The sequence below is a fragment of the Vombatus ursinus genome, unplaced genomic scaffold (genome assembly GCF_900497805.2).
Source record: "Vombatus ursinus unplaced genomic scaffold, bare-nosed wombat genome assembly UNPS02014847.1, whole genome shotgun sequence".
NCBI classification, from domain to species: domain Eukaryota; kingdom Metazoa; phylum Chordata; class Mammalia; order Diprotodontia; family Vombatidae; genus Vombatus; species Vombatus ursinus.
In genome coordinates, this window is record NW_020954625.1 from 5,606,830 (window position 1) to 5,631,311 (window position 24,482).

General features: G+C 44.9%; 1 protein-coding gene across 1 annotated transcript; it reads right to left on the reverse strand.

Moving 5' to 3' along the window:
* Window positions 1-303: 303 nt before the first annotated feature.
* On the reverse strand, window positions 304-21,622 carry VPS26A (VPS26, retromer complex component A). The gene is made up of 9 exons (XM_027840658.1): window positions 21,563-21,622; window positions 14,819-14,968; window positions 11,333-11,408; window positions 10,015-10,171; window positions 8,566-8,730; window positions 7,467-7,573; window positions 6,532-6,600; window positions 5,224-5,366; window positions 304-1,951 (listed from the first exon to the last, which is right to left on the reverse strand). Exons 1-9 carry the CDS (start codon window positions 21,563-21,565, stop codon window positions 1,838-1,840), a joined length of 984 nt encoding a protein of 327 aa, XP_027696459.1. The 5' UTR covers window positions 21,566-21,622; the 3' UTR covers window positions 304-1,837.
* Window positions 21,623-24,482: the final 2,860 nt, after the last annotated feature.

Here is a 24,482-nt window from a genome sequence, read left to right on the forward strand (position 1 = left end):
GCTTCGCAGGTCAGAACAATGAAGTCTGATCCCCTCAGCTCAAGACTCAAAAGCGAGGACGTGCCACATCCTGGGCCTCACTGGCACCGCCGGCATGCCAAAGACCAGCTGAATTATCAGCAGCATTTGTCCCAGAACAGCCTCCTAACCTAACTTATGGTCAAGTCAGTCCATCTTTACAACGTGACAATCATTCACGATTCCCATGTAAGGCAGTATTGACCAACCCCCCAGCGGCTAAGAAAGGAGACCAGGCTTCTTGAGAATACAGCTATTTTTAATCATTCAAATAGCAGCTCAATATCAGTTTCAAATTCTTTATTATACACGGTTGCACAATTTTAGGCTGGTTAAATACAATCAGTTTTCAAAATCTTTTCAAACAGTTTCTAGATTACTACATGCAAGTGACCATGAAAATATTTGGCATTTTAAATTTTTTTTTAATTTCTGAACAGGCACTTACATGAGGAAAAAAAAAAATCCATCTGTTTCCACCCCCAGACATCCACGCTGAAAAGAGATGTTCCCAGAGCACAGGAACTCAGAGAGTATCTTCTGCAGTAAGAGGAGGTGGTCAAGGTGCCACCAGAGGAAAGCAGTTCTCAGACAGCATGAGCAGAGACTGAGTTCGGTCCACTGGCAAGGCTAGCACTGACATCTGTCAAAAGTCTCGGTTGGTTCGTGAACCTTAAGTGCAGGTGGCTTCTGTGGCTCGGACAAAACCGGCGCCTCTGCCATGCAGATACATCATGGATGCATCCCAACCAAACCCAGTTCACCACTGCGCAAGCTTTGAGAGCCTTTGAACCAAGGAGGACTTAAATTCAACGTTCAACAAAACTGAGACAAGGACATTGGGTGTGTTTCCTAGAGAGGTTAGTTAGCTTGTAAAATCTGAGTTTTGACTGGCCAAAGCTGCAGCTTAACATGAGTATGTTTAACCAGATACAGACTGAAGATAATACAAAGTCCACCCACCCCAACAATCAACAAGTTTGTGAATTGAAGAATTAGTGTTTTCTCACAGCCGAATTTTCCCTAAGACTTAAAAAAAATAAAATGCCTTAAAGTATCTATGGGGAAAAATTTTATATGAACATTAGAAATTTTAAAACACAAACAGAACACACCGCAAGAAAAACTACTGTGGTGCCAACGTAAGAGCTAAACAAACTTAACGGCAAAAAAAGAAATTGTGGGTGTAAGACAGCAAGCACCCCTTCCCATTACAAGTTGTAAGAAGTTCCCAGTGCATTCAGAATGCCACAGAACCGGAGGGCTCAGGACAAAAACGGCGCCTGGACCCCCCAACACCCACAAAACTGAATGGAAATCCTCAGGCAGGGACAGCTGCCAAGCCGGGCAGCCCACAGAACCTCACAGCCACTCAGAGCCTCTCTCATCAGCTGAACACACAAGTCTCAGGTTTCGCAGAGAATGAGAGGGAGCCCATGACATGGAGATGGGGCAGGAAGATTCATGATCTACATCTCTAGAAAGGAAACAAAATGACAAAACGCCAGCCTACACGCATGGACATTTTTAATGTTTAAGCTTATGCATATCTGAGTGCATATGATCAAATCAAAGTATGAAGTTTAAAAAGAGTGAGAGAGAGAGAGAGAGAGAGATGGCAGCTTGAGAAAGCTCCAGTGTTTCAGAGAAAGCACTTTGTAACTGGATGTACACCTTTGCGACCGGTTAGTAGTGCCACCAAACAGGGGACCATGGCGAGAGAGAGGGCGAGGCGAGGGGTCTGAGGCCCTGTCCTGTGCAGGCTGTGACCGCTGGAGCCAGACAGCCTGCCCTTCCCCACCCCGTTCTCCTCCTGCCTTCACATTTCCGGCTGCTCGGCAGAGGCCTGCGGCTCGGGAGGCTCGAAGCGCTGGTGAAAGTTCGTCCTCGGCTTCCTCAGCTTCTCGGGAGCTTTTCTCCATAAGATGATCTCCTGGTAAAAATAAATGCCAGAACACCGATACATGAACTATTTGTGGTTGTGACTGTGTTTGAGCGTTATATGCGTGTCTTGAACTTTCTACTTCAATCAACAAGCATTTATGAAGCATCTACTATGTGCCAGGCATTATACAAGGCGCCAGGGAAACAAAGACCCAGAATGAAACTATCCCCACTCTCCAGGCGCTTACGCTCTACATCTATAAAGCACCCCAAACACCCAGGAGGGCACTGGCAGCGGAAGCAGCTGTGGCTCTAGGGAAGAGAGCAAGTACATTCCAATCATGGGGGATGGAACAAGCAAGGGCCCAGAGACAGGAGCCAGGAACAAAAAGAAAGCCAGAACCTCCATCTGGGAGAGTAGGAGTAATGCCCACAGAGGCTGGAAAGGTAGGCTGGGGCCATCTTTAAAAGCCTAACAGTGGTTTGTAACTGATCTTAGAGGAGACACTGGAGCTAAATGAGTGGGGATGACGTGGTCTGATCCGGGCTTAAGGAAAATCTCTTTGGCAGCCGAATGGAGAATGGACTAGAGAAGGGGGAAACTGAGGCAGAATGACCAATAAGAAAATACTGCAACAGCCCAGGCAAGAGGTGCTAAAGGCCCGAACCCAGCTGGGGGCATCGCGAGAAGAAGGGTTTGGGTGGAAGAGATGTTGTGGACACAGAACGGAAAGATCTGCCAACTAACTGAACATAAGGACTGAGGAAGAGTGAAGGGACAAGGATAACAACAAGGTTATAAGCCTGGGAGACAGAAAGAATAGCGGGTCGGGGGAAAGAGACTATGGACTCTGTTCTGGACAGATGGAGTATGAGATATCTCCAGGCCATTCAATTTGAAATTTCCAAAGGGCAGTTCGGGAGCAAGAGGTTAGTGCTGGATGAACAGATCTGCAGAGAGATGGTGATTAAACCCAAGAGAGCCGCAGACAGCCTGAGAAGCTGCTTTGGTCAAGAGAAGACTCTTTTTTTTAAAAAGGGTGGGGAAACGGAAGTCAAAAGTAGTAGGAAAGAGGTTGAAGGTTAGTTGGGAAGAAGCTGATTGAGAAGACAGAAGGGGAGGTCATCCTCAATACCAATGCTACCATTAGCTTACACCTGTCTAAAACAAAACTAAACTTTTCCCAAATATCAACAGGCATTTTTTTTACTTCTTCATATCCAGGCTGTCAACAAGCCTTGTCTATTCTTCCTCCCAAATAACTGTAATGTTTGTGTCCTTTCCTAGACATCCTAAGTCAACATCTATTGAGTGTCCCCCTACCCCAAGTACAAGGCGTTGCAGAATTGTCCCAGTGACTTCAACCACCTTAATAAACTCCTACCTCCACCTTCTTGCCCACAGCACCCTCTCTACCTACCCCGCATACGATGTTAGTTTTCCTAAAACGCGTCTTTGTCATATACTCTCTCAGAAATCTTCACTGGCTCCACGATACCTACAAAATAAAGACACTACAACTTCCCTTGCACAGCACTCATGTTAGCAGGAAGCTTGGTCCCAGAGAAGAGTTGAGAAAATGGACCTCCCACTCTCTTCTCTGCAGAAGCCATTAAGGTACTATGGTTAGGTAATACTCTATGTACTGTCAACACATCAGGTGACAGGTTGGTTTATTTTACTATAAGTTTTTCTTTAATTTCTTATTATAAGAAATAAACTTACTGGATAAAAGAGGAAGGAGATGGCCAGAAAAGAAAGTGACGTACAACCAAAAAGAATCCATTTTTTAAAAAAGCATGCCAGTCATGGCCCTCTATAACCTAGCCCCTGGCTGCCGTTCCAGCATTACCTCACCTCTTCCCACTCCCTTACACTAACCCTCCACCTCAGTCAATCTGGTTTACTCACTATCCCCTAAAATGACCTTTACTTTCTTACCTCCCAGCCTCTTTGCTCATCTAAATCCTGCCAGATCCTTCAAGGTAGGAAATCCTACCTCATCCATAAAACCTCAGATTACATGCTGGACTATGGTGATTTTTCTTTCCTCTGAACTCTTCAAAGAAATAACTGGTTTATATTCAGAACCCATGCAGATAATAAGACTCATTTGTTAAACAAGTCCCAACTCCCTGAGGGTTGGCCTTCAAGGGCCAGCACAAGGACTCACTCCAATGACACTGCCATTACGCAAACATTTTTGGAGCCGCTGCTATATTACAACTGATTTCAGCTTAAAAGCCCCCCACAAGAAAACCAGTTTTGCCACTTTATGGTCATTCCTAATTCTGAGCCTCTGGGTTCTGCCATCCTGAGCAGCCAGATCATTCCACACTTGACCAGACTGCTTCCTGACTGACTTGCCTGTTTCTCCAAGTCCAGTCCATCCCTCAAAAGATAACAATGTGTGACTGTTGAGGCTATTCATGCTCTGAAGGCAATTCTCAAAGAGGGGCTTCAACACAGCTTCCCGTCTGGGGTGCTGTCACATGACTCAATAGCCTCAAGGCCTCTGGTGGTTTATTTTTCCTTTTTGGTGAAGCAATTGAGGTTAAGTGACTCACCCAGTCACACAGCTAGTAAGTGTTATGTGTCTGAAGCTGGATTTGAACTCAGGTCCTCCTGACTCCAGGGCCAGCTCTCTGTCCACCGCGCCACCTAGCTGCCCTGAGTCCTCAGGTTCTTTTGGGAACTGGTCATTCAGGCAACACCTCCCCACTTCTCTGGTGTTCTCAGGCAAAATCCAATTCACCCCGTCAAACATCTGCCTCGCCTTTCCCATTCTGTCGCAGGCTCCCACACTTCTGCTTCCTCTGATCCCCCCAAGATTAGTAAATACTTGTTCACTGTGTCTTCATAAAAGGCCACAAGTCTCTTACCTCCCATCGGTGGTTTTCACTATTGAAAGTCTGGAGAAAGTCTACTTAGTGTTCAGACTGAAAACCAATGCATCTGTGAAATTACCCTATCTAGAGGTGAAATAAAAGCCTAGGAATCAGACTGTGCCCAATGGCTGAAAAAGCCATCGGATGGACGTTTCCACCACTTGAACTAATGGCAGCTGAACACAAGCTGCACACATTCAGCAACCTCACTGAAGCCTTGAAAAACAGAGTCACCGATCGAGGTGGCAGAGTCTGAATCAAAGTGCTTTCAGGAGCTTTGTGAAATGGATGAATCACACCTGTGCTTCTCTGAATGAAGTGAAGATGGCACGCACAGACCCCACAGGCAGCTCTGCTCACCTTCCTCCATCTGCCCATGACCCCCACCGCCACAGTGACCAAGAACGAGACATCAGCTGGCTACGCTCGTACCTGCTGCTTGAAGTACCGTCTGTCTTCCTCATCCACCAAGACTAGGTTCAAAAAATAGCGTACTGAGAATTTCTTGTTCACATCTCTCATCGTTGGAGTTGGGTCATATCCCGCTAGAAAGAGTCTTATGGGGATTGATTCACCTTAAGAAAAAGATAATTATTTTTGTTGGGGAAAGATAATCCTGCAACGTCACTAGAGAAAGCCCCATGCCACCCGGGCCTGCGGCCCTGGCCAGCAATTCTGGAGGTACTTCCCACAGCACTACTCACACCAAGGGAATCACACGTGCAGGCTGAGACCATTCCTATAAGTTAAATTTACTGTAAACATTAGGACCAAAACATGCCATGTGTCCCTCTTTCCTGATGTGGAGGTTCCACTGACCCTTATAAAAAACCAGGAGAGAAGAGGAGAGCAGCATCTGCCCGCCTCCAGCAGGAGAGGCCGTCACCTAAACCCTTCTTCACACAGTCCTCGCTCCACTCCCAAAGCATGGCAGACCCTGACTTGACTCAAGCACGGCTGCCATGGTCAGAAGCACCAGAGACAAGGGGGAGAACGTGGCCACTCCGTCGCTGTGTAACATGTCACTCCAGGCAGCCGCCCTGCACCGATGCCCTCCTTGGGCAACTCCCACTGGTAGGCGCCAGCCTCGCGGCATGAGCTCATACAGGCATGCTGCCTGGCCGCTGTGGGGAGAGGGAGCCTTGGCCACCTCTACTGCGAGCCTCAACCTGACTGAAATGGTTAGTGAAGTGTGTTACATCTTAGAAAGGTGGCCAAGATGACCCATCATGCCCTGTAATTGTGATAGGCTGAGGGAGGGAAACACCTCACCAAAGCTGATCAACCAGCCATGGAAAAGAAACTCCCTTCCTAAGGGCTCTCCATCTCTCCCTATCCTCAAGTCCTACAGCCCACTCCTCTACCTCTGGCTCAGACTCAGGACTGCCCGGGACATCTGCAGACTTGTCTGATCACCTCCGTCTGCTTGAGGAAGCTCCAGGGTGAGGGGGTGCCTTACACCTACCATAAGGTCGAGCACACAGCCACCTAAGCAAGATTGCTGAGCAGAGCCAGCCCCCTAAAATGCCAACCCTCTTCTTCTTTTAGAGACAAGGATGAAATTAGGCTCCAATATGGGGCTGCCTCTCAGTAGATTTGTGCCAGTGGATTTTAGATCAGTTCAAAATCCAGGTTTGAGGCAGAGAGCAAACAAATATTTTCAAGTTAAAATCATAATAAAATCATAACTATTCCTCGTATGTAACAAAAGAAAATGAAGAGAAAGGAAATGTAAGTTACCTTTGACTGGGGCCCCATCCATGATTTCATACTTGGCAATGGTCTCTGTTTCTGTCGTGGTGCTGGGTCCTGGTCACACAAGCGTAATGGCATTGATTTAAAACATCTCCAGAACATCCTGCCTCTTGCCTCACCCTTTTCCATTGCTTTTATTAATTCTGGCGAGTCAACACTCTCATTCCACGGGGTTCCAGCCATGCTTGGCCAATAATCTTACTGGGCCTGCAATTAATAGGCTAACTATGCTGTTCAAGTTTGGCTCCCTTCTTCCCCAGCTCCTTCCTTCCTATAACTGCCATCACCATTTCTTGTCTCTATGCAAGCAGACACAATTCGTATGAGGAAATACTAAGAACCACTGTAAAGTTTCCTTTCTACGCACAAAGTCATCTTATCTCAGATTTCCAACGAGATAGATATCTACTCTGGGCAAAGAAAACTATCCTGCTGCAGACTGAACACTCAGGTCCTTTTGGTTTATGCCAACCTCTCCACCCCCTTTCCCATGCCTCCAAAAAGATGAGTTTCTAACCTTTGACATTAGACTATAAGGACCACGACTTACAAAACTAAAGATGGAAACCTAGGAGGAGCATAGAACTCAATTCTAAAGTTTGACCCGGAATTATAACGAGAGCTCTTAAGGTCTTGAAAAATGTGACAAGGTTATCTCCCATCCAAGCACAACAAACGAGAGAGAAGAAAAACTACAAAGAACTTTATAGCCACTAAAATCAAAGGATGATCGATGAATGAGTAGCTTGTGGTCAGCCATGGAAGTAGCGGGATCTAAATAGAGGGGCCTACCCGGGGCTCTTCTATTTCACACTTCAAGCTAAATTTGTTTAGATTCCAAATGAACCACACTGAGAAATCTGAACTGTGCTCCCATCAGATCTGGCAGGACACTTGGCCGATGAGTGTTTTCAACTTACCGATTCCTGTGATCTCTTTCTTTATCAGCTGTAATTCCATATGCTGAATTTTTATTCTCACTAATAAGAAATAAATTTTTCCAACAATCACATCCTTTAAATGATACCTTTGGGAGGGAAAAAAAGGATATATTTTTATAATTAAGACATTAGGTTTAAGTGTAACGAGCCGTTTTTCTACAGTATATGTTCATTATACCAATGAAGAACTGTTATGACATTTTGTCTTGACAAATTCAAGCTTGGAAATTTCAGTCATCATCACTCTACTGCAAGACTATATGGTTAGACATAGCCACATATGAAAACACAGAGTACTCTATATATAGAGTAGCAAAGACAGAGCATTTCATTGTGTTTCATCTCCAAGAGGCCAACTGCTAACTGGTCATTTTCTGACACTTATTTACAAGGCTGCTTTAACAGAGGGCAACAAGGGTACCACGTCCAGGACAATGGATTCGGAGTCAGAAAAATCTGGTTCCAAACCCATCAGCTGGCCCCACTGGCTGGCTATGTGACCCTGGGCAAGTCACTCAGTCTCTGTGCCTCATTTCTCTCACCTATGAAGTGCAGGACTAGCCTCAATTTTCCAGCTCTGAATCTATCCTCAAATGACTTTTACTTCAGAAAACTTAATGATGTAAGAAAAATGCAGAGCCAAGGTGGGCAGAAGATTTCCCTTTCTGCAGTGTTCATTTAGTAACTAATAAAGTATCATACTAGGAATGCCCAATTATTGAACCTATTAGGGTTTTTGTTGTTGTTGTTGTTTTTTAAACAATCCAGTATCAGAAACTCGGCTCCGATGGGCTCTTCTTTGCATCTTCGTTCCTATTTTTCCTTCAAGTAATTCCAATGTCCCAAGTACTTTTGTGACTGGACTAAAACAATGTCTGCCTGAAAAGGAGCATCGAGACTGTAAGCCTCCTCTTTACTGTTTCTGAACACTGACAGCTTTATGCCACCAGAGTCTGAGGTGCTTTCTAGTAGCCCCCACCCGGTAAACTAATTTATTTCACACTTTGGGTAACTAAGGTGGCCCAATGATCTTTCTTTGAATTCTGTGGTGGCCTCCTTTTTGGGAAAAGACACTCACTTGGATTTATTATACTCAAACTCTATGTGCAGACAGTCTTCGATGCCCACCTCCATCTTAATGGAGTTGTTGACGTCAGGGTAGGTGGCCAGCTGGTGAACAATAAGATCGTACTCTTTTACCAAGTCTGACAGTCGTCTGACTATTGTCACTTTAAGAAAATACCTACAAAGTAAACGGGGAAGAGGAGTTAAATCTCCCAGCATTAATTTAAATATTTTGACTCAAGAAAACCATTAACTGGAGTTCAGCCTTTATGTCCAACTCTGGCCAGAATGATTTTAGACTGAAGTATCACTTAACAAAATTTCTAATTTGAGAATTTATCCAAAATAACATGTTAACGACTCTAAAAACTGAGTTACAGGAGCCTCTCTGTAGCCTACCCAGACCTCCCCTTACCTCAGGTTTCTGATATTTTAGATGAACTGGAAGAAGGATCAATTGTGGATAAAAAATGAAAAGGTTTAAAATTTAAATCAGAAACAAAACTGGGAAGCTACAACCAAAACGGTCAAACAAAAGAGGAGCGGTTTTTCATTTTATGGCATCTCATGGGGGAGGAACAGCACAAAGAAAACAAATCTGACAAGTTACCAGACAAGAACATGAAACACTGTGAAACAGGTGAGCTGGAAGGCAACATGAGAACCCAGGAAATGCCGGGCTCCCCACTTCCAGCCTTTTTCAGGATGGCCCCAAAGGATGCTACAGGACGCAGAAAGCATGGCGGCTCCCCTCTGTGACATGGTCCTTGGAGATCTATGAGGTACTTCCTCAAATCTCCAATCCTTCTCTAAGCCTTTCTTCAATCTACCTGGCTTTCTGGTCTGCATATATTCTTGGGAAAACAAGTTCCATAAGTTACTTTAAGCACAGCATAATACAAAAAGAGCTGGTCTTAAGAGTCACAAGACCCCAGTTCAAATCCTGACCTTCCCATTTACTACACATATGACCTTGGCCAACTCGCTATACTTCTGTGGATCCCAATTTTCTCCTCTGTAAGATGAAGAGGCTGGACTAGATGACCGCTATGGTCCACGTGAGTTCTAAATCAACGCTCCCAAAAGAGCTAACTCACTATGGAAAGGAATACAACATCCAAAAGGTCCTAAGACTTTCTTCCTTGTGTGCCAAGGATGACAACCCAACCCAAACTTCCACCCTTCTCAACCAAAGAGCTGGACTATAATTTGACAGGCTGGGCTCGTGATTCTCAGAGCTTTCAGTGAGAACAAGTTCCTGCTTCCCAGAGCAGTATTAGCTTCAAAAATGATGGGGCCTTATCTAAAGAATGTTCTACCATCATTCTGTTTAACTTCAGCAGAAAGAGGAACGACACGTAAAAGACTGGCCTCAGACAACTTTCTGGTTTTGACTTTTGTAATTAAGGTGAGCTCAGATCTAAGACCTAGCCCAGACCCAGGCATGCAGTGACATCCATACCTCAATCGGACATTGGCACCAATGTAGGATTCATAGGGCTTTTCAACCTGCATAAATTCAAAGTCATAACTTCTGCTTTGTGTCAGTTCTCCGGGTAAGGCCAATTCTTTCACTAGGTTTACAAATTCATGGGTATTACTCTTGTCATTGAAGAGTTCTAAGAAATTAAGAAAAATAGAAATCGACCAAATTATTTTAAACACTGACTTTATAAAGATTACAAGTGCTATCTCCAATCAGTCCACTGGGCTTTTCCCCATTTTAACAAAAATCTGAATCAAATTCTTCCTCACTATAATAGATGCCTAACTAAAAAAGTTACACATGTTGCACAAATTTTAGTGACTCACATTACATAAAAATACCTCTAGGGATCTCATATTTTGATAATGTGAAAACATTAATTACCAACACTCATCTGAAGTTATTCTTTAAGGTCAAAAATAGTGTTGCTCAGGAAGACAGACAACCTTATTAAATTTACTATATATTCAATACCAAGAACAAGGTGCCACTGAGGTCAGGAATGTATTTTTTCTCCTCTAGTAAAACACCAAGTGGGGAGGAAAATAATCTCTAATTTTTATACTTAAGAATTAACAGTATAAAAGGCCTGTTATATTGTGAACTTATACCTTAAAAATGAGGGGCTTTACCAAGTCAAATTTCACAAACCCCTCTATACTGTACTTTTACACAACGCCAGTGGGATATGGGTGTGCATAGGGCTGGTAAGATGACAACAACCACCACCATGATCAATTCCAGGATTCAGTAATGACAAAGATAAGAAATCTGGAAGGGAAAACATGCAGAAATGTCTTCAAGATACAAAAGTTAAGATGCTAGTTTAGGACACAGCTTTTAAGAAACGTGGCTGATGCCAAAAGCTCTTCCTCCGAATCTTGCCGATTAGATTTTGCGTTGCTGGGTGAAACTCTGGGTGTCCTGTGAGTCCAGGCAAACGTAGGGCGATGAGCCTGACCAGCACGGGGAGCAAGCCTTAAGGTAGGCTAATGCCAAGTTGTGGTAAGCTACTGAACAGATCACTTTCAAGGCTGGTGGCTGGAAAACCTCTAGCTCATTTTCAGTTTCAGTAAGGAAAAACCAAAAGTTAATCTCCAAGTCAAAGACCAGGATTAGGAAGACTTGTTATTCTCATGAGGTCACTTAACACATTTTCCAACTGTGTCTTCTCTCCCCAACATCAATTCTCTCATTCCCCTCAGAGAAGCAGAAAGTCAATCACTCCGACACAAACTTTCCTCTCACTCTTGAAATACCAAAAACAAACAAGAGATAATGTTTTAAAACTCACCAATTTGGCCTACAAATTCAATCCTAATTCCTTGGTGTTCTAGCCTCTTTCCAGGTTGCTTAAAGGCTAGGTTTACCTGCCAAGACATAATGTTTTAACAAATGTTAAGGGAATGCCATCACAACCAGCTTTTTCTGGGGCAAGTACATATTTATTTTCATTTCTTTTAATATCATTTTCATTTCTGTGTCTATAGCAGATGCCGTGCCTATTCATAATATATTACTAGGTATTTTCAGGAATATACAACCTTGCTTTGCATCACCAACTATCTCCTTCCCTCCTGTCTCAGAGAAAGAGCGGATAACCTCTATAGTCCTTGGCCAAATGAAGTAATTAAGCACTTTGATTTAAAAGGTTTCTACCTAACCTACACAGGGATGGGGGAGGTAATATTGTCAACATAGGACTTCCTCATCAATTCTGTTATTTTTTGTTGTTGTTAGGAAGAATCTGCCACATTGGATCAATAAGTAAAATATATTCACTGCTCTAACAAATCAGGAAAAGAGCTCATTTCTTAGCACATTATTTATGAAAGACCTCATATAGAATCAGGGATTTAAAGCCAGAAGGGGCCTCAAAGGTCATCTAGTGCTATCCTCTAATTTTACAGAAGAAACAAAGGCCCAGAGGTAGCATGACTTGCCCAAGGTCACACGTGATAAACGGCAGAGCCAATATCTGAACCCAGGATCTATTGCTCTCTAAGGCACATGCAATCCTTGGGATTCACGCTGAGAGAAAGGTCGTTCTGGAAGGTAACTGAGAACGAATACATAATACCAAATCCTACAGAAGGATGTCACTCCCCTCTTCCCCATTCAATAGACTCCAGTGGCTCCTCATTACCCCCCAGGATCAAAGATGAAATCCTGTGATTGAGGCCCCTTTCCTCAGCAGTCTCACACCTTCTTCAGCCCCACGGTGATCCTGGCCTCCTGGCCCGTCCTCGCACTCTAGACTCTGCTGCCCAGCTCTGAGGCCTAGAATGCTTTCCCCTCCTGGCTTCCTTTAGGTCTCAGCTAAAGACCTGCCTTCTACAGGAAGCCCTTCCCAATCCTCCCTAGTCCTGGTGCCCTCCTTCCGAGACCACCTCTAATTTATGCTCTACGTAGCTTGAATGTGCACAGCATCCTGTACCTTCCTCTGCCTCCCCAGCACTCAGCATGGTGCCTGGCACCCAGCTGGCACTAAATAAATGCTTGCCGGCTGATGCTTCAGGATCTCCAAACTAAGCTTCCCCCTGATCTTGCTAACAAAGGAGTCGCTGAAATTCCTCCTCGTTTCGGTGCAGAACTGAACTCTGTCACTACCACCTGCCCGTCATCTAATCCTCCGGGCCACTCCAGGTCATGACAAAGACTCTGACAAAACAGGAACCATCTTCAAGAGAAGAAAACGACCCTGGACACATGAAGACTCGCTCCAAATCTCGGAGAAGAGAAGTACAATTAACTAAAAGAACACGGTGGTTTTCCTCATACTGTACCCCGAAAATTAGCCAAGACTACCCAACAAATGGCGGACAGGCTGAGGGAAGCTGGGCACACCATGCCCCGCAAGGGACTATGGACTGGTCCAACTGTTCTAAAAAGCCCTCAGGAAGGGAGCAAAGGCCACTGAACTCCTCAAACCCCCTCCATTTTAAAATGTTTTATTTTTTTTCCCACTTGCATGTAAAAACAATTTTTAACATTTCACTTTTTTAAATGGTGAGTTCCAAATTCTCTCCCTCCTCCCCAAGACTACGAGCAATTCGATATAGGTTATACATGTGCAAGCACACAAAACGTATTTCCATATCAGTCATGTTGTGTTCACACCCTTTGACCAAGAGGTCTCACTCCTGGGGATGTACCCCCAGAACAACAATGATGCTTCGATCAGTACACTGTCAGGCACCAAAGAACAGAAAACAAAATGCGCACCCAACAACTGGGAAACAGCTGGAAAAATGATGGCGCGTGAATGGAACAGGGTATTATTGGTACAGCAAGAAAAGATCAGTCCCAGAAATCTGGAGAATCACAGGAAGAGATGTATGGGCTAACAGAGAATGAAGACAGCAGATCTGGAAAAACAGCTTCCCTAGAACGATGAAAATGAAAAGATCACTAAACAAGGAAGCTGAGTGCTGAATCAGTCAAACATCCAATGGTCCTGGAGGATAGACCCTGGGAAAGGGGAAGGCACAGCGGGCTCGTGGTCACTGGGACTGCTGCTGCTGCTGCTGCTACTACATCTTTGTCACAAGGGAGGTGTCAACCGATGGAGGGTATTCAGAATGACAGTGAGAAAAAAAGCTAAGGCGTCAAAGTAAAGAATTTTAAAATAAAACCTACTGGAACAGGTAAAGAAGCTGACCAGAATCATAATCATAAAAGATTCTGTGTGAATACGTAAGAAGATAGAAAGAGAAAACTCACACTCCAGGTATAGTTGTTCAACCTACTGAAAATCCAACCAACGCCCTTCCCTTCACCCTTCATCCACAGGGATCTGTCTAATGCCAGGCAATCTGGTATCTTCTGAAGAGAAGACAGACGACAAGACACTTAGTAAGCCACAGCCCTTCCCTGAGCCTCAGTTTTCTCATGTGTAGACAAAGAATGGCAACACAGTTCTGCAGACTTCACTTGGTGCCTTCCATAAGCTCGGCGAGAGGCTAGGTTGTGCAGGAGCTGGGCCGCCTTTTCTACGTAGGGAGATGAGATGACTTCTCTGCCCATCACCCATTAGGGGTGGGACCTCCACTGGGCTGACTTCCGTTGCCTCAGCTTTCCTCTCCTCCCTAGGCCAATCAGCCCTAGGGGCTTCTCAGCTTGTCTAAGCAGATTGATTTCCCATCCCCGTGACTATTTTGGTTGCTGTTCTACAGATCCCTCCTGTTTCTTAAATGTGGGGTTGGAGGGCTAGAAAAGGCCATGATGATTATCTGTGCTAGACCACTCCTCCCCTATTACCACAGATTAGAAGTGACTCTGTTTCTGAACACTAAGGTAACTCTGCAGACGGGAGGGTGGGGAGGAGGGGAGCCCCAAGCACCTGGCCACAATCCCATGACAAAGGAAAAGAAAATGAAGTACCAAGAGAAGTAGTGCAGGGAGTAACACAACAGGAAATAAGGGACAATGGATCAGGTTCCGAAGCCAGACGACCTGGGTTCAAATCCTACTTCAGCAGCTTGTATGACCTTGAGAAAGTCGCTTAACTATAAAGGCCTCAGTTTTTTCATCTGCCAAATAAGGCAACTGGACTAGATAACCTTTGAGATCCTTTTCCTCTGAGCCTCCCCCCCAACTATTCTACCCTAAATAATTTAGTCATGAGAGTGTAAAAACTTGTGCTTTAAAAAAAAAGAACTCAAACATACTTCAAAAATAAACCATTCTAAAATCTTTTATGGTCAACATGGAACTACAAATATTAACGTTCTGCAACCAGCCAGTGACTAAAAATTCTAATCCCATAGAAAGAGTTTACCTTTCCTGAAACAGATTCACCATCGTAGAAGAGATAATGTTTTTCTACTTTGCCATCTTCGGTCTTCATTTCCGCCATCTTCCGTGACTCCCCATCATTAAGGACCACATCAATCTCGCAGATGGGACCAAAAAAACCTCCAAGAAAACTCTGAAATAAAAAAAAAAGCATTCTAATCACTAACAAAAGAATATATTTTTCTTTAGCATACTTTATAATTCAAATTAAACTAAGTTATCTACCACCTCCATTTACCACAGAGATTAAGGAAATTTCTGCTGATGAGCTTAAAGAAGTGGTGAGAAACAGAACTAAATCTGTAGTTAAATAAAATACATTGTAACTGAAACTTTTATGTAAAATTTATCTCTATGTCAGTCTTTTCTCATTGATGGAACATCAGAGTTGTATGTTACTACATACATACATACATACATACATAAAGTAAACAAAGTAAACAAAACTGACTCCCAAATAAGTAGGACTAATTCCATTTTAACGGGTTAATTTTTAAAAAGATACTTACAGAGGCTATAAGTTTATATACTTTATGACCAATGTCAGAAATTGATGTTCATGGACACGGGAGTGTCAAAATTAATTGGTGGGAGACAAAAACAACATTTGGGCCACACAAATCATTTTTGATTTCAGTGATTTTGATTCAGTTGGTATTTAAAACCCACGACCCTTGACAGTCTATAGATGTTCTTTAAAAAAAAGTGGTAAAGAATATTTTGTCCTAATAATAGAAAAATCAATGAACTGTACGTAAAAACAATCATCAAGAGGAATGCTCTTCATAGGAAGTCACTACAGCACAGCGGGAAAAGCCTGGGGTTGGGGGACAGGAAATCTGCATTCTAGTCCCAGAAACTAGTTCTGTGACCTGAAGCAAGTCACCTGTTTCCTCATCTTTAAAATGGTGAGAATCCCATCCTCATCTGACCTCATAAAAGACCTGGGAGCCAAATCTGCAGAAAGGCACTCTCTAGCTAAGTAGGTAAGGATCACAAAGGTCAAATGCTGGTCTCATGGCATTATTTCTGCCTACATATTCCAGGTATACTGATGACCAGGTTTCCCGTATCAGCCCTAGCTGACAGCATTATGCCCAAATAATGAGCTAGCTTTATTTTAATGCGGAAACCTGAAGGCCAGTTCTAGGAGGCAGATTCTAGGAGGCAAGCTGACAGAATTCCACCAGAATTCTGTGATGGTAGCTACATAACACCTTTCTAGATAACAGCAACATGCCAAGATAGCATTTTAAAGTTAGAAACCATATGTGAATTCTCATGAAAATTGGGCTTTGTTACCCAAGAATGAGAGAACGGAATATTTTTAACAACCATTAACCAGAAAACATTTCTGGAATGCATAGCATATGCCCAGTCCTGGGGTAATAAAAGCTCCATCAGCTTCTGCTCTCAAGGAGCAGACAATCTAAACAAGAAATCAGGGCATAGATGCAGAAAAATATAAGGCAACATCTAAACACAAGAGTTGTCTCCCTCCATCAGATGGACCAATGGACTTGACTCAAATTCTTTGTTGTTATATAGTTCAGAAGACCCTAGATCTGGGACGCGCACATGTAAACTCTCAAACTCTCTCCTGGGATATTCTGAAAGACTTCCAAGGTGATGTCTTCCAACAGCCTCCAAAACCATATCTCCAGATGCCAACAGTTGTTTCTTTTACACTAATTTTACAAATACACCCTCCAAATAAAAGATATTCCTCTCTTTAAACAACTTTTCCTTCAAAACAAACCACCAATGTGAACTGTTCATTTACTGACCAAATTAATACACATTTCTCCAAATATTCCTGGTATTTAAAATACTGTAACCTGTACTTTTTAACATCTTGGCTACCAATCACCTTTTCTTTCTTTTTTGGGGGGGAGGGGGGACAATTGGGGTTAAGTGACTTGCCCCAAGTCACACAGCTAGTTAATTATGTGTCTGAGGTCACATTTGAACTCAGGTCCTCTTGACTCCAAAGGCCAGTGCTCTACCTCCTGCACCACCTAGCTGCCCCACTTTTTCTTGATAAATCTAAACTACCTTTAGTAAATAAAGTTTCAAACTGGTGGGGGGGGGGATTAATTCCCCCTTTATTAAGATTTCTGGTAATATGTGTAGCTGGATGTCTAATTTCAAAGTTCACTAAGTACTCAATTAGCAAAAGTAAAAAAATCAAATTTACTTAAAATTAAACGAGTCATGAATCAAGATGACACTTTACAAACCTCAAGAGCCTCACCAACTTTCTAATTAGTTCAAATGTTGATGCCAATATACCCCACCCCCACAACGTTCTTTCTGGAGGAATTTTCCTCCGCCTCCTCAAATGTAAAATTCTAGAGCAGTAAAAAGTATGAAAACAGACAATGTCATGAAAATGACCAGAGCCTTTGCCCGGGGCTGCACATATGCCAGGGTCTCCCTATAGTGCAGAACAAGGCCTCAGAGAACACGGATTTCAATGCCAATCCCTACGAGGAAGAGAAGAGGCAACAGTGTAAGAATTTAGCACCTGCAAAATGCCAAATGTTCCTATTTGCATTTCTGTTCTAATTCCAAAACATGCACTGAAGGATTTGGTCTTCCTTGTTTATTCCTAAGGCCACATCCAGGAGTAGAGAAGGTGCTGAAGACTTGGGTACTTCAGGAAACAGAGGTGTAATTTTCATCAGTTGGGTGATCCTGGGCAAGGAACTTGATCACTCAGCCTTCTTCATCTGAAAAATGGGGGTATCCTACTACTTACACTGCTTGGCTCATAGCTTAGTCGTTACAAAAGCACTCTGCAAACCTTAAAAGTTTAAAAGGGCCTGAAGCACCAAGGCCTGGCCTTGAAGCCAGCCTCCCCGACTCCACGGCACTAGCTTTTCACACATGCCAGGTTCCTTTATTCACAGAGAGCTCTTCTAAGAGAAATTAAGAGGAAAAAAAAGAACCTAAAATATGTTATTTATTATTATATATCATTTCAAAGATCAGTACTCCTTCTGCCTCCTCCCCCATAAAAAATTGGGAAATCCAAAGAGCTCCGAGTTAAAAGAAAAAATTCCTGATCAAAGGAAACACATCTTTTCATTGAGCTTTTCCTAGAACTCCATTCAAGACACCTCTCCAAAAACAGGACCATGGGATTCTGAGCTGGAAAGAACCTTAAAGTTCATTTTGTCTAACTCCAATCACAACCAATGGACGGCCTAACTAAACCTTCCCGTGAAAGTCTAATTTTGGTAGACAGATGAAGAACCAATCTCATCTCTCCAGAGATGTAAACAGACTATAAAAGAACAGATAAACAAAATGGTCTGGGCTGGTAAGGAGCTGAGGAAGGAAACTAAGTGGAAATCGAGTTTGCTAAAAGGGCTCGGATGCTTTCATGCAGACCTATTGGAGGCTAACGGACGACTGCTGAAATTACAGAAGGCTATTTTGAGATCCCATTTGAAGCTCAAAGAAACTAAACAAAGGCCACAGACTACACCAGTTCTTTCCAAGTCAGTAAAAGGTCCTAAGCACGCCTGTCAGCCGCAGAGGAGGAGGAGGCTTTCAGAAGCAAGACCAGACTTGAAGACAGAGTAACTCATACAGTAGATAGAAGGACATCAGGGACAGGAAAGCATGGTGAACCATTGAAGTACTAAATGAATGTAAAGTATTATTACACGGAGTACCTGGATAGGAGCCACTTTTCCAAGGCTCTTCCCAAACCTACGCCCAGATCACTGACAACTAACATATGAACCTCATTTTGAACCCCACTGTCCAGTACAATTTCACAGACACCGTCCTAGCCTACCTGAATTTGTGAGCCCGAAGAACTTCATCCAATGGAGGATGACAAACAATCAGGAAAACTCTCAAAGTCAGAGTGGACTAGATTTACTTAGTAAAACAAACAGGCTGATCTTGTTGAAGGTTACGAAGTTGAGTTTTTAAAAGGAAGCTATATGAAGGGATTCAAAAAGAAGGAAAGCTGGGCCAAAGAGAAACAAACATTCCACGATTCTAACAGTGCAAATAAGGCGACAAGGAAAGGTAGTGACACCCCTGCAAATGCTCAGGGCAATGGTACTGAGACTTGTGGGATGTCCCATACAAGTCACTGTTAGAACCATCCAGCCAAAGCTGAAGGACAAATAGTAATCCAATCATTTTTTTTCAGGGTATGTACCTAAAGGGGTACGTGTCAGACATATGTGTGTGTGTGTGTATGTGTGTGTGTGTGAGAGAGAGTGTGTGTAATTCTTACATAAGAACAAGATTACTAGTTTAAAAAAAAATTCTAGGCATTACCTTTCTATCATTTTCGATATTTTAAAGGGAAAAAGGAATAAGCATGTTTTCCTGTTATTCAGTCATTTCCAGTCATGTCTGACTCTTTATGACCCTATCTGGGGTTTTCTTGGTGGTTTGCCATTTCCTTCTCCAGCTCATTTTACAGATGAGGAAACTGAGGCAAGCAGAGTCACACAAGGAGTATCTGAGGCTGGATTTGAACTCAGGTCTTCCTGACTCAAGGCCCAGCAATCTTTCCACTGCACCACCAAGCATGTCCATTGTGCTTATTAAGTCTGGGCACCAGGCTAAGGGCTTTAAAACTATTATCTCATTTGATCCTCACAACAACCCTGGCTGGTGAGTGCTATTATTATTCTCATTTCACAGCTGGACAAACTGAGGCTGAGATGAAGTGACATGCCCGGGCTCACACAGCTATTAAGTGTCTTATCTGAACTCAGGTCATCCTCACTCCAGGCCTGGGGCTCTATCCACTGAGCCACCAGCTGCCCATGAAGCTTTCTTCTTAATAACTCATTTTAAAATTAAAAACCTACCACTTTCAATCATTCTATTAAAAGTCATATTACAGAAAAACCCCAACCTTCTACAGGAAGCTTTTCCCAATCCCCCCTCAATTCGAGTGTCTTCCTTCTGTGGATAATTTCCAACCATTTGTGTACTGAGTTTGCACGTCGATGTTTACGCACTGTCTCCCCCATTAGACTATAAGTCCCCTGAGAGCAGGGACGGTCTTTTACCTTTCTCTGCCTCCCTAGCACTTAGCACAGTGCCTGGCACATAGGAGGTGCTTTAATTAATGTTTACTGACTGCCAAACAGAATGAAAAGGTGTGGAAGGGCCTTCTTAATACAAAACGCCAAATTAAAGAACAAGGAGAAAAAAGCGGCACATAGAGCCATTGGGTACAATAGGAAGCACCCTAGCTCTGGTGTAAGAAGACCGAGATTCAAATTCCACCTGTGTGTGACTGTGAGGAAATCATTTAACCTCCCTAGGCTTCAGTTTTCTCATCTGTAGGAGGGTTGGGTCTAGCTGGCCTCCAAGGTCACGTGCAGCTCTCTATCTGTGATTTCTGAAATAGTTCAAACAATGAACAATTATGTTATCTTAGTTTTTACAGAAAAATTCAAGCAGTCACATTATGAACTGAGGTTATTTACAGAAAGCTAAACTTAAAAAATAATAAATCTAAACTTGAATTAACAGACTGGTAAGTCCCTTTTTGCTGCCCACTGACACAAAAACCAAGCTCTATGATAAGATAACCCCAAGTGAAACTCAGCCTAGCAGAGGCAGCTGACAAGCCCCAACCTCAGCAGAGACCCAATCAAGTAAGCTTTCCCCTATGAAGGACATGGAGTACTTTGATTTCTTTGTCTGCCTTTTGAGCCATTTCCTCATTTCAAAGACTTAAGTTTACATAAGTGAGCAACGGTGATTTGTTTAGAAAAAGAAACACCAAACTCGGTTTTCCTCTTCAAGTGTAAAGTTTCTGCTTCCAATTTTTACAGTATTTTCCCTCCATTTCTTCAGTTGTCAATACCTCCCAGCTCTGAAGGATCACCAAATGTCAGGAAATCTCCACATAACATGGAAGCTGCAGTCAGAAGACTTTGCCACTTACTACCTATGTGACCCTGGCCATTTTCCTTCACATCTCTGGGCCTCAGTTTCCTCCTCTGTTCCCAATACCTGGAATGCACTCCTTCCTCCTCACCTTTGCCTTCTCTTTTTTTTAAACTCCAGTTTCCTTCAAAGGCCCCCTACAAAGGACTTTCCTGGTCCTTTCTTCCAGCTGCTGGCACCCTGCTCAAAGGATTTATTTTGCAAATTATTTTATATATACGGGGTGTCCAAAAGCGTTAGTGCGGTTCTACTTCTGGAACATCCTGTACGCGCACATACCTACACACCTACTACGTGCATACGCCGGACACAGAGTAGGTGCTCCGGGACCCACCTACCAGCTCCGAAGCCTGGGAGCCCGGGATCCCTGCTCCCGCCGCCCCGGCCCCGTCCAGATGCAGGGTCCTAGGGTCCCCCCCAGCTCGGAGCACCCCGAGGTCCTGCCAACTCGGGCGGCACGTATTAAGCGCCTGCTGTGTGCCCGCTCTGACCGCCAGCCCGGGTTCCTTCCAGCTCGGCCCCGTCCCTTCCCCGGGCGCTCCCCCGCCAGGAAGCACTGAGGAGGCGCCAACGGGGTGCCCGGGGGGCCCTCCCCGCCCCCGGGGCTACCTTGGAGGGGGCGGCGGCGGCCAGGAGGGCCCGCAGGAGCGGCGAGCCCGCGGGCAGCCAGGGGGCCCACAAACGGCCGGGGGAGGGCAGCGGGGGCCCGGCCATGGGCGGCTCCGCCTCGGGCTGGGCTCCGGCCGTTGGGCTCGCGCGCCCCGCGCCCGGCGACGCCTTCACTCACCATGGTCAACCCCGCCGCCGCTCCGCACGCGCCCCGCACGGAAACCCCGAGCCCCGGCTCCCTCCGCCCAGCGGCGCCCCCGTCATGTGACCGCCGGCCGCCCCCCCCAGCACGTGACCCCTCCGGAGAGGGCTGCGCGGGGGCGGGGCCTTGGGCTCCTCCTCCCGGGGGCGGGGGCGGGACCGGGACCGCGGCTGACGTCCGCAGGGCTGGGGGCGGGGCCGCGGCTAGCGTAGGCCCGCCTCCCTCCAGCCCCGCCCTGAGGGAAATGTGACTTCCTCCTCCCTCCCCCCTCCCCCTGCTCCCTGCCCCACCCTGGGAAGAAAGTTGATCCCCTCCCCGCCTCCTTGCGTTGATCTACTTCCCCAACCCTGGAGATAAGCTCAGTCCTGCTCCCCCTTTCCCTCCTCCCCCCGAGGACGTTCTGTGCCCCCCCAAAAGCCACCCCACCGCTGTTGTCCTCACCCCACCTCTTCCAGCCTCCCTCCCCCCTCCCTTGGGGGCTTGCAAGTCCTGGGAAACCCCCTCCCCCGGGAAAGTGGTTTCCCTTTGCCCCCAAGGAAGATGACCACAGATTCTAGAGCCGGCAGGGACCTCAGAGGCCAATTTCCGCTTTTACAGATAGGGAAACTGAGGTCCAGGGAGAAGAAACTGGCTAAAGCCCCAGGATTCGAACCCAGCTCCTCTGATACTGGAGCCAGCGTTCTTCTCCTCCCCCTCGGGAAAATGTTAGTCCTCTCCCCTGCGTCCCCATGCCTCCCTCTCCTCCTCTGGGGAGGGCACTGGTTCCCCCTCCTCTCTCTCTTCCTTTTCTTTGGGGTACATTGGCTCTCACTCGCAATGCAATAGCATTCCATTCCAACCCAATGGACTCAACAAACCTTTATTAAACACCTACTCTGTGCAAGGCTCAGTGCTAGGCATTAGGGGCACGTTAAAAAATAAAACAATCCCTACCCGCCCCCCCCCGCCCCCCCAAGAATTCACCGTCTGTTGAAGGCGTACAACAGCGTAGTGACTGTTCCCCGGAGGGGATGCTTCAGAGAAAGGTGTGATGGAGCGAAGGAGAGAGCAGACATCCGACCTTTCTGCTCAAGAAAGAATAGAGAGGGTGAGTAAGTCCCACGGACAGAAGTCTGTCTTCCTAATGTGTTGTCCTCCAGTTAACAATTGTGAGTACGGTGTCCACCTCTGGACAATACGACTTGAAAGGACATTAATAAATATGAAAAAATCATCTAAGTCATTATTGATTAGAGAAATGCAAATTAAAACAGCCTTGAGATATCATTTTACACCTATCAGGTTGGCTAAAATGATGGAAGGGGAAAGCAACAAATGCTGGAGGGGATGTGGAAGAATTGTGACACCAATTCATCCTTGGTGGAATTGTGAACTGATCCAACCATTTTTGGAGAGCAATCTGCAATTATGTCCAAAGAGTTATTAAACTGCCTGTACCCTTTGGTCCAACAGTACCACTACTGGGTCTATTTCCAAAGAAATAGGGAAAAAGGAAAAGAACCTATATGTTCTACAATGTTTATAGTAGCTCTCTTTGTGGTGGCAATGAACTTGAAATTTGGGGGGTTGCCAGTCAACTTTAGAATGGCTGAACAAGTTATGATATGTGATTGTGATAGAATACTACCGTGCTATAAGAAAAGATGAGCTCAGTGATCTTAGAAAAACATGGAAAGACGCACAAAATAATGAAGAGGAAAATAAGCAGAACTAAGAAAATGTTGTATACAGTAAGAGCAGTATTGTTTTAAGAATGACTTTGAGTGAAGAAGTCATTTTGACTTTTATAAATACCCAAATTAAACTATAAAGGACATATGAAGAAAGAAAAAAAAAGGACATTAATAGGCTGGAGCCCCTGACATAAGGATGGGCTGAGGAGCTTGCCTTCAAGAACCGAAAGCCTGTGGGCTGGAGGAGGCTCCAGAGAGCAGAACCGGGACCTCGTTGCAGGTTCGTTGTTAGGTTGTTGTCGGGAAAAGCTTTCTGATCATCAGAGCTGCTCAAAAGTCCAGTGGACAACCAGATAACCCCAAGAGGTAATTGGGTCTCACTTCTTGGAGTGGTTCAAGCAGGGGCTGGCGGACCACACATTGGGAATATTACAGCAGGGATTCCTTTCACATCTGGGCTGGGCCAGATAGCTGCCAAGGTCTCTCCTCACTCTCAGATTCTTCAGTTCACTAACTGGTGAAACAAAATGGTGCTCCGTCCTCAGGCTTCCCAGTGACAGCAGCAGAGTGCTGAAAAGGACGCAAATCAGTTAGGAAGCGGTTATTAAGTAACAGACACTGTTCTAGACACTCGGGATGCAGAGGCAAACATAGAATGTTTCCCAACCATTAATTCTATCTGGGGAATGACATGCATGAGTAGTGACTATGCTCTAGTTCTCTCACACAGAGCCAGGATGCTACATCCGCCCCTCGGGCTTCCGGGGGTAACCTTTGCCGACATTGGCTAGAGCCTCTGCCAGATGTGTTCCCCTTACTCTTAGGTTTCGGTGATTACTGTTCCAATTCCATTTAACCACTTAACATTGATTGACTTTTACAAAGAAGCATTTACTGCAAAGATAGGGCAAGAACAGATGTCCAGCCATTTCTCCCAGCACTCTTTCCTGTACCACGTCCATCTCTAGGGAGTTTTTAGCTGAGTTCCTACAGAGCCTTGGTCTCACCAAGCTTATGTTCGGATAGATGGATGAGTGCTGGATCAACTCGTGCCTCAGCTACCACTGGCCTGGGCCTCAATTGTCACTTCTCTGGAACCCAGACTCTGGCATGCCAATACCCTGGAGCAGCTTCTAACCCACAAGGTCCTGGAGGCTTCACTTCATTCACAGAGAATGAAAAAGGACAAAGCCAGACACCGAGCACCAAAACCCTCCCATGAG

What these genes read in the sequence shown, in the direction of transcription:
- VPS26A (XM_027840658.1), bottom strand. An exon ending in GTGAATCTGTTTCAGGAAAG is followed by an intron (nt 11,409 to 14,818) that starts GTAAACTCTTTC and finishes ATGTCTTGGCAG; the next exon opens with GTAAACCTAGCCTTTAAGCA. An exon ending in GGTGCCAATGTCCGATTGAG is followed by an intron (nt 8,731 to 10,014) that starts GTATGGATGTCA and finishes TTTACTTTGTAG; the next exon opens with GTATTTTCTTAAAGTGACAA.